Here is a 12,768-nt window from a genome sequence, read left to right as displayed (position 1 = left end):
CAACAGTAATTGTCCCCATTCATAGATAACATCTACTGTTGTATAATTCTGGCAGTGTCAAGGACATAAATCATGACCAAGAATAACTTTCCCATTCGAAATGAAAGTCTGTATCTACAGGAAACTAGCAGCTATGGTTCTGAAATACCAGTAAGGAGTGTTTTTCTCAAGGAATTAGCCCTATTTCACAGTGCCACCTAAAAATGCTATCACTGTTCTTATCAGCCAGTACTCATGAGGAGCCCAAGTGCCTGGTAGCTGTATTGACCTAGGCTAGGAAACTCTCAGAGAGTGTAGAATTGTTTCCTAGCACAAATGCCACTTATTGCACATTGGGTGATACCTGTTTTTGACAAGATGCCCTGAGTGCATGGGGCCTTGTCTTAAGTTGTGACAACAACATATTGCACCCCACCCACAGTCTGTCTGTGTGGTAGTCACAGTTTTGTGCAATGAAGAGAGCCAGATAGTCTCAACAATAAATAAATATTCAGCCTTCTATGCTCATGTAACATTTGTATTTTAAAAAGATCTCAAGACAAATTTTCTGCCACTGTGTATGTGCATTGGGAGGATGCATATATATGTATACATGTGTGCGTGAAGACAACTCGAGGTGTCAGCCTCAGGAACACAGCTCACTTCTTTTCAGACAGGGCCTCTCATGGTCTGGAGATCACCAGCACTCAGGAGTCACACGCCTTTAATCCGAGCACTAGGGAGGTGGAGACAGGAGCGATATTGCTGGGCAGAGAGATTAATCTAAGGCGGGAGGAGACAGGAACTCAGTGCAGTCTGAGGCAGTAGTCTGAAGATGTCAGTCTGAGGACAGGATCGCTTCTTTGTTCTGAGCATTGGTAGAGGTAAGAGCTCTGGTGGCTGATAGCCCTACTTCTCTAATCTCTCAGCTTTTACCCCTGATAGCTGACTCTGAGATTGTTTTTATTAAGAACAATTAGAATTCATGCTACAGCTGTGAAGATGGTTCAGCAGTTAAGAGCACTTGTATCTCTTGCAAAGGATCCTGGTTCAGTTCTCAGCACCCACATAATCATATGTAACTCTAGTTCCCAGGGATCTGACACCCTCTTCTGAACTCCAAGGGGATCAGGCATACATGTGGTGTATATATGTACATGTAGGCAAAACATTTATACACAGAAATAAATCTTAAAAAAGAAAAAGATGAAAGATCTTTTACAGGGATGTCTGAAGGACACATGCCGAACCAACACCAATACCCAGTAGTACCAGAAATATTCCAAGTGCTCTTTAGAGCGCTGTGGATGCCCATGGTGCTCTACCAGGAGCCTCCCCATCCCTACCCCAGCTATCATCGTGCCCCACTCCTATCCCCCAGGCCAGCCTTCTGGGATTGTCACACTTGGACTCTCCTGTCCCCTTCTTCCCTGCTCACTCTGGTCTGGTCCCTTTCCTTTCATTGCACCTTCACCTCTCTGGTCTGGCTGATGCCCGCCCCCCACCCCCACGGTCACTGTCATAGTAAAGCTTTTTAGGTCAATAGTCAGTGGCTTTCAAGAAAAACTAGTACAGGTTTCCAGTAAATGGAAATCATCAACAAGCTTATATTCATGGTTACAACCACATTAAAAAGTCTCTGTGTGTGGTCAGTGGGGAGTGATTTGGAGGGGATAATGATACTTAAATAATGATGATGACAAGCCCATCACTAGCAGGTATCTTAATAACTGGAAAACTTGGGGTTCTTTCCACAGTTATTCCTCATAAAATTGGCCGAGTCATAGAGGGAAGTCCAGCTGATCGCTGTGGAAAACTGAAAGTCGGAGATCACATCTCTGCAGTGAATGGGCAGTCCATTGTTGACCTGTCTCATGATAATATTGTTCAGCTGATCAAAGATGCCGGAGTCACTGTCACACTGACAGTCATTGCTGAAGAAGGTGAGGAAGTGGCCACCCTGCCTCCCCCAAGCTGATGTCTTAATGTGTCTCAGTTACTGTTCTATTGCTGTGAACAGACACCATGACCAGGGCAACTTATAAAAGGAAGCACTAACTGAGGGCTTGCGTCTGAACATAATGGAGCGCAGCGGCAGGCAGGCAGTCACAGCACTGGAGCTGGACCTGAGAGCTTACACCTGATGCAAAAGTTGCAGATAAAGAGATAGCAAGAGCATGCCTGGTGTGGAGTGTTAAAACCTCAAACAAGGCCACACCGATTCCAGCAAGCCTTTGCCTTCCAATTCTGCCCAAATAGTTCGACTAACTAGGGCCCACCCGTGCAAACATGAGCCCCTGGGGGCTATCCTCAAGCCTCCACACAGTACCAGCACGGAGTGTGAGAGAGCTGTTTATATGCCCTGCAATCTCATTTCTCGCCTTTTTCATTTTATATCTCAAAAGACAGTTTATTATAAAGTTGTCAGCTGCTCAAGAAAAGTCATTTAGTTGGTGAGTGGTAGCCATTTATTTATAAACTGAAGAAGCATCCAGAAGTGAAAATTGATAGCTTTCAGATCTTGTTTCCTTAATGTTTAAGTCTTGGCTTGAAAGGGTTTAGACGGAGTTGCTGTTGATACATCAGGTCCGTGCCATGGTGTGCCCTCTCGGAAGCAGAGCTTGGTTCTGGGCAGCTGCTGTATGAGCAGGATGGTGGAGCCCGTAGGAATGGCTCCTCCATAGGGCATAGAACACATGCTGGGAGCCTGGAATAGTGTTTGGCCTTGCTCAAAAGATGCCTTTCAGGCATTAGGAATTTCTAATTAGGAACCAGTTTGAACCAGCCTGTGTTCTTTGTCTATGAATTACTAAGAAGCACGTTGTAATGCTCCCGTCACTTGTCCTGATTTTGTAGTGATAATGAGGAGAAGAAAAGAGTTAAGATCCTCTTCCATATAACATCTCCTCATACCTCTTCCATATAACATCTCCTCATACCTCTTCCGTATAACATCTCCTCATACCTCTTCCATGAAACATCTCCTCATACCTCTTCCATATAACATCTCCTCATACCTCTTCCGTATAGCATCTCCTCATACCTCTTCCGTATAACATCTCCTCATACCTCTTCCATATAACATCTCCTCATACCTCTTCCATATAACATCTCCTCATACCTCTTCCGTATAACATCTCCTCATACCTCTTCCATGAAACATCTCCTCATACCTCTTCCGTATAGCATCTCCTCATACCTCTTCCGTATAACATCTCCTCATACCTCTTCCGTATAACATCTCCTCATACCTCTTCCATATAACATCTCCTCATACCTCTTCCATATAACATCTCCTCATACCTCTTCCGTATAACATCTCCTCATACCTCTTCCGTATAACATCTCCTCATACCTCTTCCATATAACATCTCCTCATACCTCTTCCATGTAACATCTCCTCATACCTCTTCCGTATAGCATCTCCTCATACCTCTTCCATATAACATCTCCTCATACCTCTTCCGTATAGCATCTCCTCATACCTCTTCCATATAACATCTCCTCATACCTCTTCCATGTAACATCTCCTCATACCTCTTCCATATAACATCTCCTCATACCTCTTCCATATAACATCTCCTCATACCTCTTCCGTATAGCATCTCCTCATACCTCTTCCATATAACATCTCCTCATACCTCTTCCATGTAACATCTCCTCATACCTCTTCCATATAACATCTCCTCATACCTCTTCCATATAACATCTCCTCATACCTCTTCCATATAACATCTCCTCATACCTTGGGAATGTGGCCCAACGGAGGAACGCTTGCACAGACCCTGGGTTGGATCCCCAGTACTGTCAAGAGGAGATGGATAGCAATTAGGGTTCCCCATAGTTTTGTTTATTTATGTTCCATCTTTCCTCTTTGATCCTAAAGTCAATTTCCAGGTGGTTTGTAGTCCACCCCCAGCCCCATAGCGTCTTGCTGTGTTATCAAGTCTGGTCTCAGTCTCCTTCTCTCCAGTGGCCCTTCCACCTCAGCCTGCCACAACTTTAGGCTTGCCACCACTCCCAGGTGCCTTTCTTTTTTGTTCCTACTGGATTACTCTCATGGTTTTACCTTTAAGGTATTCTATAAGTCTTCTTTCTGTCCAGGGTACTATGGTGGGTATTTATTCATGAGCATTCTCTCCTTAACATTTATTTTGTGACTCAAATTATAAAGCAGAAGTCAGTGCCAAAGAATGGCACTGTGTGTGCTCTTTACCTTTATACCTGGCGTGAGCGGTGCTGAGTAGTAGAGTGGACTGCGGTACAAGACTAGCGACTGCAGGGAGTAACCGTCAGCGTCCCAGTCTATCTCAGGCTGCTACTTTTATAAAACACAAAGTAAAGCCACATAAATATTCTATCAAACGGTAATGTTTTTTCCTGACTGCTTACTCTCATTGTCCTTATATGTGCAACTGCTACTGGCCGCAGATCATACTTGAGTGTTCTTGGGATACTTTGGTAGGAGAACAACCATTTCTTTCTCCTAGTATATTGTTTATTCACAGTTGTCACTGATAATTTTGTTTTGTTTTGTTCTGAAAGATGGTTCCTCTGTATAACAACCCTGGCTGTCCTGGAACTCACTCTGTACACCAAGAGGTCTCCCTGCCTCTGCTTCCCCAGTCCTGGGATTAAAGACCTGCACCACCATATCAGGCTGGCAAACTTTTCTAGAAGGTTATCCTGCATCGCTTTTTTTCTTTCAAGAGTAAAATCTTCCTTTGACATTTTAGCCCAAGTATTTCTGGACAGATGTTTAAAGTAGCCGACATGATGATGTTAATCACCACTAGGAAGAAATGGGGAAATGGGAGAAAACTAATTCAGTGATTGCTTGTCATTTTATTGTACTCTAGATATTTGTACACTATGGAAATGTTCAGAATCCCTTATTTTACTCAGCAAATAATAAAAAGTCACCCTTTTGTTCTAAAATTTTCATTCATGGATCTGTAAGTCTTCCAAATGTCTCGTTGAATCCAGTGTAAACCTTACCAGCCGCCTTGCAATGAGATGACTCTTGAGAGCTGTTCACATCATTCCTCTAGGCTCCATAGCCTCTTACCTGGTACCCGTCACCTGCTTGCACAAGCCCTTCACTGAGCAGGAAATGGTTAGCACCTAGAACAGTGTGTTTCCTCAGCCTTTCATCTTCCCTTTGCAAGGTGTTATTTAATACCTGGGCCTACTTTGCCAAAGAAACGACAAGGCAAGTGCCATATGCCATACAAAAGCTGTCAAACTCCAGTCATGACTTGGACCTGTGTCCACCCTTTCTGTTGCCTCCCCCACACTACTTTAGCCTTAAAGTTGGTACAGGAATTGAATGTGCCTGGTACGTTCTGCTTACCACATAGAAAACTTTTTCCCCAAAAAATGACTCCTAATGTTTTGTCAAGTCCTGTTTAAGACTTTAAATTACCACTGCTACCAAGAATGTATTCTGGAGCGATGTGGACATCATCTGGGTCTTTTTCTCCATTTAGTTCTGTTGTTTATTCTCCTTCTCTCCGTTTGTTGTGTGTGTTGCCATTTCTCCAAATTCCATTCTCATTTACCTTCTCGTATGCTTCATTTGTTCATTTTCCTTTGTATGTCTTTTAAAGTAAAATGTATTGTCATTAGTTTCTCGGTTGCAAGGGACACATGATACTATGCTATAGATTGCTATGGTGGGGCCTGTTCTCAGAACTAAGGGATTTTTGTTTGTTTTCTGTTTTCTAGGATCCAGTCAAAGATTCTAAAATTCCTTACGCTATCTAGTTGTCATATCTTCTTTTTTCTTTTAAGTAGGATAAATTCACAGATTATGAAATTCATTCCAACATGTTCAGTTTAGTGCTGTTCTGGAAGATCATTTTGGGCATGGTGTGGGGAGGTATTTTTTTTTAATTTATCCACAGGGTTGTCTAACCATTACTATTCCACATTTTATCAGCCCCCAAAAGAAACTCCATAATTATTTCCCATTTCTCAGCAACCGCACATCTACTGTTTGCCTCTTTAAACTTGTCAGTAGTCTTTCTCCAGTGTCATCATAGAACATGACCTCGTCTGTCTGGTTCCAGTGTCATCATAGAGCACATGACCTCGTCTGTCTGGTTCCAGTGTCATCATAGAACATGACCTCGTCTGTCTGGTGTCAGTGTCATCATAGAGTACAGACCTCGTCTGTCTGGTTCCAGTGTCATCATAGAGCATATGACCTCGTCTGTCTGGTGTCTTTCTCTAGTGTCATCATAGAGTACAGACCTCGTCTGTCTGGTTCCAGTGTCATCATAGAGTACAGACCTCGTCTGTCTGGTGTCTTTCTCTAGTGTCATCATAGAACATGACCTCGTCTGTCTGGTGTCTTTCTCTAGTGTCATCATAGAGTACAGACCTCGTCTGTCTGGTGTCTTTCTCTAGTGTCATCATAGAACATGACCTCGTCTGTCTGGTGTCTTTCTCTAGTGTCATCATAGAACATGACCTCGTCTGTCTGGTTTCTTTCTCCAGTGTCATCATAGAGTACAGACCTCGTCTGTCTGGTTTCTTTCTCTAGTGTCATCATAGAGTACAGACCTCGTCTGTCTGGTGTCTTTCTCTAGTGTCATCATAGAACATGACCTCGTCTGTCTGGTGTCTTTCTCTAGTGTCATCATAGAACATGACCTCGTCTGTCTGGTGTCTTTCTCTAGTGTCATCATAGAGTACAGACCTCGTCTGTCTGGTTTCTTTCTCTAGCAAACCTTAATTTTTCATTGTGGGTGTGGTTTTTCATCCTAGCCACTCTAATAGGAGGGAAGTGCTAGTTCATTGTGCTGTGGCTTTGCATTTCACTGGTGACTAGTAATGTTAAATTCAGCATCTTTTCCTGTGCTTTGGAGAAATATCTATTCAGATCCTTTGCCTATTTATAGCTCCCTTGCTTTTTCTTTTTTATAAGATTTCTTTTTTTGTTTGTTTGTTTGTTTTTTGAGACAGGGTTTCACTGTAGCTTTAGAGCCTGTCCTGGAACTATCTCTTGTAGACCAGGCTGGCCTCGAACTCGCAGAGATCCGCCTGCCTCTGCCTCCCAAGTGCTGGGATTAAAGGCGTGCGCCACCACCGCCCAGCTTAAGATTTCTTTACTTACTCTGAGTACTAGACCTTTTCATGTGTATCACTTTTAGTTATTTGTCTTTTGACTTGTACTTGGCTTGTACTTTCTTGGTAAATACCCTCTGATGCGCAAACATTCTAATGTTGATGAACGCTGACTTGTTTATATATTTTTGCTGGCTTGTGCTTTGTTCTTAAAGCATTATGTACATCTAGGGTATATCCACATTGTTACTTGATAGTTTCCTGTGTGTGTTTACCTCATCTGACCTATCTTTCCACATTGCCCCCAGTTCCAAGCATCAAAAACAATTCTGTGATACACACATTTATATGGATGGGTTCCTTATAAAACAGTGTGAAAATTTCTGTGAATAGTATTACTTGCTCTGTCATTAACATACCAGTTTGGCTCAGTACTATGAGAGCATTTTCATAATCTCTACCTCACTAAAATACCAAGATTTCTTCTTGAGCCTTTAGATCCTAGTCTTTACTTGGTATTATCAGCTTATTTGTTTGTTTGTTTGTTTGAGACAGCCTTGAATTCAGAGATCTCTCCACATATCTGCATTATTTCAATCTGAAGGATTGTGTCATTGTTATTTAATTTGTATTTCACAACATACCCTTTAATTTTTCTTTGGAGTCAGAAAATAAGGGTCCATGTCAGATTAACTACCTTTAATAGAAAAAAAGTTTTCTCATACCTGCATTGGACTCATACAAAGATATAAGTATCTCCCTGTCATCTTGCTGATAGATAAAATTTTCCCATCAATTTTTATCCCCCAAATAGTAACTATGGATTTATAATGACAAGAAGAGATTTATTTCAACTCAGTAAAGGGCTCTCAAATTTGGAGGCAGGTAAATAGAAGATGACACACACAGTAAGTAAAAGTAGGACAGAAATTTCCAGAGGGAACAGGAATACAAAGAGGGTGTGATTCCTTTAATCAAAGAGATCATAATCTAGCAGGAAGGAAGGTGTTTGACAACCTCTGGCACAGTGTGATCAACATTTTAGAAACAATGAAATCAGTATGCATAAGGAGCCAGAAGGGTCTCACAAGGAAGAGAAAGTAACATTTTGAACAAAAGATAGAATATGAAGGCTTGTGTCTAGGTGACTAACCTGGTTAGTATCTCATACATGACAAAAAGTTTACCTTAAGTTTTAAAGCAAAATAGTTTGTTTCATTGGTTATGTTGAAACTAGAGGCCCAGGAGCCAAGGGAAGTTCAAATTGGTGACAAGAAAACCAATTAGATAAAACTTGCTCAGTTTGCATCATGTTACTTGTATGTGCGTTTTTAGGGCTGACCATTGGGTGTACTCTTCCCTGAGGAGACGACTTCTCCCGCTTCCAGAGTTCCTCAGTTGTCTGTCCTGTAGTTTTTTGTTTTTTTGTTTTGTTTTGTTTGTTTTGTTGTTTTTTGAGAGAGAGTTTCCCAGTTGCTATGGAGCCAATCCTGGAATTTGTTCTGTAGACCAGGCTGGCCTCAAACTCACAGAGATTCTCCTGTCTCTGCCTCCTGAGTGCTGGGATAAAGGTGTGCACCACCACTGCACCGTATAGGGTTGAGGTCTCATGACCTTTTCCCCAATCCACTTTGTCCATTGGTGTCATCCTTGTTCAGCTCACGTGTGGGCTGTCATTTTGGTGACTTTATGGATATAGCCTCGGACATTCCTAAGAGACACAGTCTCACAGCAGACTCTGACCCTTTGGTTCTTACAAACTTTCTGCCCCTTTTTCATAGTTTTCCCTGAGCCTTGTTGCAAGAGTGTTTTTTAGATGTATTCTCTAGGACTGAGTTCCACAGTTCTGCCTTTTGAGGTTGTGGGTTTTGGTACTGGTCTCAGTCTGTGACAAAGAGAAGTTTCCTTACCTGTGGATTTAATGACAAATGTTTTGATTGTTGTGAGGGATTATATTCTCTTTGTTAATTCGTGGGTGTAGATTCTCCTACAGTAACCTTAACTTCACTAGCACTGAGTAGTTAGCTAGGTTTCCAGTAATATGTGTGGCTTCCATCTTGTTGAATGAGTCTTATATCCAGTTAGAGAGCTGTATATGTATAAATGTACACATATATACATGCAGTAAGAATGATAAAGGAGCCAGCCAGTGGTGGCACATACCTTTAATCCTAGCACTCGGGAGGCAAAGACAGGTGGATGTCTGTGAGTTTGAGGATAGCTTGGTTTACAGAGCAAGTTCCAGAACAGGTTCTAAAGTTACAGAGAAACCCTGTCTTTAAAAAAGAATAAAAGAGGAGAAAAAGGAGGTCATGAATTTGAAAGAAAGTAAGGATGATTCAGAGGGAAGGAAGGGAGAAATGTAATTACAATCTTAAAAAGTAAAAAAATAAATAAATACAATGAGAAAAAATAAAAGAAAAAATACTATAAATTTAGTTCAGTTGGTAGAATTCTTGCTTAGCTTACTTGAAGTCCTGAGTTCAAATCCAGCACTACATAAACTGAGTATGGGATCTCAGAACTCAGGAGGTAGGCACTGCAGGTTAAAGTTCAAGGTCATCTTCAGCTACATAACATTTTCAAGGGTAGCCTGGGCTACATGAACCCTGTCTCAAAAACTAAATACATAGTTTTTTTTCATATTTTGGAAAAGTTAGGAGGTCAAATTGTAGCCTCTTAAATCCACTAGTAGAAATTTTGACTGCTGCAATATAGAAGAGACACATTCATTGCAGAGAAAAGGTTGGCACCCTACTCTACTCCATTTTCTCTCCTGGGATACTTGTTTTCAATGACAAGGTCTGGCCTAGGACTTCGTCCCATGTGTCCTCATCTAGTGGGCTTGTGTTGGCACAAGCCCCACAGCAAAGCAAGTTTAGAACTGCCCCGGCCCGGCTGGACTGTGTTCCCTTTCTGTCCTCTTCACTTCTTACCATCTGCCTGTGCTGTTAGGAATAGTTACAGCTTCTAGTTGCAAGACATTCTCTTTTTGTTTTGTTTTTTGAGACAGGGGTTCTCTGTGCAGTTTTGGCTGTCCCAGTACCTACTCTGTACCAGGCTGGCCTTGAACACAGATAACCACCTGGCTCTGCCTCTGGAGTGCTCAGATTAAAAGTGTGTACCACCCTCGTCCAGCATGTGATGTTCTTAAATACAATTTTGAAGGGAAACAACATAATCAAAATTATAGAAATAGAATCCAAGAATAGTGATTTGTAAAGCCTGAAGTTTCTACTCCCGGCATACAAAGTTTCCTATTTCCATCCCTTATCTTTAACATCACATTTTCTTTTCTCCATTATACTCCAAGATACTCCACATTGAACATTTTTATAAAATAATTTCTAGATATATACTTGAAGAGAATGCAGTTCCAGATGAGACATCATTTTGATGATGGTGGATAAAGATCCTCCTTTGTCTGTCTTCTTGTGTCTGTCTAGTTGTGGCTGTAGACCGTGGTTGCTCTGTAGTCAGTTCCCCAGCAGCTAAGAGTGATGTGGACACAATACTCTCTTGCATTTGTGCTCTTAGAAAACAAAAACCAGGAAATCTTTACCATTTCCCTCAAAAGTCTAGGGGTCTTTGATCTTTGATGCTCAGCATCAGGCAGAATAAAAATGCAAATTCCAAGATGTGTTGAGTGCCTGCACCCGGTGTGCTCCAGCATCTTGAAACTTGGCATTATCAGGAAGGAAAAAAACCTGTGCTCTGGAAACTTAGAGTGGGCTGAGCAGTATCCCTTGGAGCTCTGTCCTCTACACAGGGATGACTGATGTATGCAGTTCTAATTACCATGTACGGAAGAGACAGACAGGGTGAGAATATGAAATTAGAAATAGCTGCTATCCTCTTGAGTCATGTTATTTAAAGCCAGAGGGGAACGGCATTCTGTTCCAACTCCAGGACATAATAGTACAGTTCTATGAAAGCCGCAAACTGGGAACTGTAACCATTACTATTGTTTACTTAACGATCCACTTGGTCTTCGTGTTTTCATGTACAGATTCTGATTTCTGTTGTTTTCTCCTTTGGACAGAGCATCATGGTCCACCATCAGGAACAAACTCAGCCCGGCAAAGCCCAGCACTGCAGCACAGGTCCGTGGGGCAGGCACAGACCAACCACATACCTGGGGACAGGTGTGGCTCTCTCAGGTTTTGGGTTTTTCTCATCTCCCCGCTGTCCACTCTCCCTCTCCCAGGCAGTCGTGCATAAGCCAGACAGCCAGGTGGAGACTGCCGTGCGTTTCATCCCCGCCGTCCCCACCCAGACTGTCTCCCCTTCCCAGTCCCCATCCCAGGCACAGCACATAGACCCAGTCAGCCTGACACAGCAACTGACTGTGCTTCTCCTGGAAACCACTTCAGTAGGGAAGGCCGGGCCCCACTCGAGTCAGTCTTCTTGCATTGCCTAAGACTGAGTGACAATTCGTCCTGTTATTAAAAACATTAGTCACAAAAGAAAATCCAGCCTCTCCCCAGGCCTTGGGGCTTTGAGAGGTCCATTTCTCAGGGTGGCAAGGTCACCATATCTGCTCCAGCCTCAGGTTTTTTTGAGTGTAACTTTCTTTGAGAGAGCAACTGGATCAGGACACCACTGAAGGAAGTGAGGCAGTGTGCACAGGCGTTAAGCTACTCTGGAGGAAATGAGCAGCCTTTTTTCTGGCAGTTCTGGTCCTAGAGATAGTCTGTCTGCAGCATCTTGTAAGGATGGAGGATGGCAAGGCTCAGCTTCAAGAAAAGAGAAGTTGATCTACATTTCTTCTTAGACTGTTTTTCATTTCCTCGGGTAGATTATGCCTTGGTTTCTCTCACAGAATTGCCCTAGAAGGTGAAATTGGGAAAGATGTTTGCAGTTCCTACAGACATTCATGGTCTGACCACAAGCACCTCGCACAGCCTGACACGGCAGTGATTTCAGTTGTGGGAAGTCGGCACACTCAGGTAAACAAGCACCCTGGTGCTGAAATTTTGGGTTACTGTATCACTAACATTGGTGTTTTTATTGCAAATCTGTTTGAATACATTTACTTCCAAAATTACTAATTTTTACAGAACTGCTAAAATAGTTGGAATTTACTATACCATACAAGAGGGTATAAAGATAAAACTTTACCCTGTAATTTAAACATAGGCTAAATATGTACAGGTACATGGTATTATAGTTAATTAAATAGGGGGAGATTTTTTTGCTTATTGGTTAGAGAAATTTTTTTTAAATTAAAAATTTAAAAATTCTGTTCTCTAACTTGTTCTGTTTCACATTGACCAACTAGAAGACTGCATAATCTTCTAATGAATTTATAAAAATTAAATAGCAGCCCAAACTAGCATTCCTTACGTCCTAGAATTGCATATCAGGAGTAGTCACGTCTCTCGGCTGTACAGGCAGATTCTCTTCAAGATGTAGCAAAAGCAGTGCATAAGAACGTCCTATCCTGCTTCTTCCTTCCAGAGCCTTGGGTGTTACCCAGTAGAGCTGGAGAGGGGCCCTCGGGGCTTTGGGTTCAGCCTCCGAGGAGGGAAAGAGTACAATATGGGGCTGTTCATCCTTCGCCTCGCTGAGGATGGCCCTGCCATCAAAGACGGCAGGATTCACGTGAGTTGGCTTCTTTTTGCAACCTTTACTTCTGACTCTAGACTGGAAACTTTTAAAAATAATTGCATTAGAGGGAATGCAGAAACCTCCGACACCTAAGAAATGAGTTTTTCC

At 42.3% G+C, this 12,768-nt stretch overlaps 1 protein-coding gene across 3 annotated transcripts in view; it reads left to right on the top strand.

The window, feature by feature from the left end:
• Positions 1 to 12,768, top strand: part of Magi3 (membrane associated guanylate kinase, WW and PDZ domain containing 3) — a 227,632-nt gene that overhangs the window by 203,832 nt on the left and 11,032 nt on the right. For 2 of the 3 annotated variants that reach the window (XM_038310990.1, XM_038310992.1), the window contains exons 16-19: positions 1,737 to 1,922; positions 11,093 to 11,195; positions 11,873 to 11,999; positions 12,511 to 12,654. In XM_038310990.1, coding sequence (XP_038166918.1) covers positions 1,737 to 1,922; positions 11,093 to 11,195; positions 11,873 to 11,999; positions 12,511 to 12,654 — 560 coding nt within the window. The remainder of the gene's footprint in view (positions 1 to 1,736; positions 1,923 to 11,092; positions 11,196 to 11,872; positions 12,000 to 12,510; positions 12,655 to 12,768) is intronic. The other variant, XM_038310991.1, reaches the window with a different exon arrangement.

The sequence above is a fragment of the Arvicola amphibius genome, chromosome 14, assembly GCF_903992535.2.
Source record: "Arvicola amphibius chromosome 14, mArvAmp1.2, whole genome shotgun sequence".
Classification (NCBI taxonomy): Eukaryota; Metazoa; Chordata; class Mammalia; order Rodentia; family Cricetidae; genus Arvicola; species Arvicola amphibius.
This window is presented reverse-complemented; position numbering and strand designations above follow the sequence as displayed.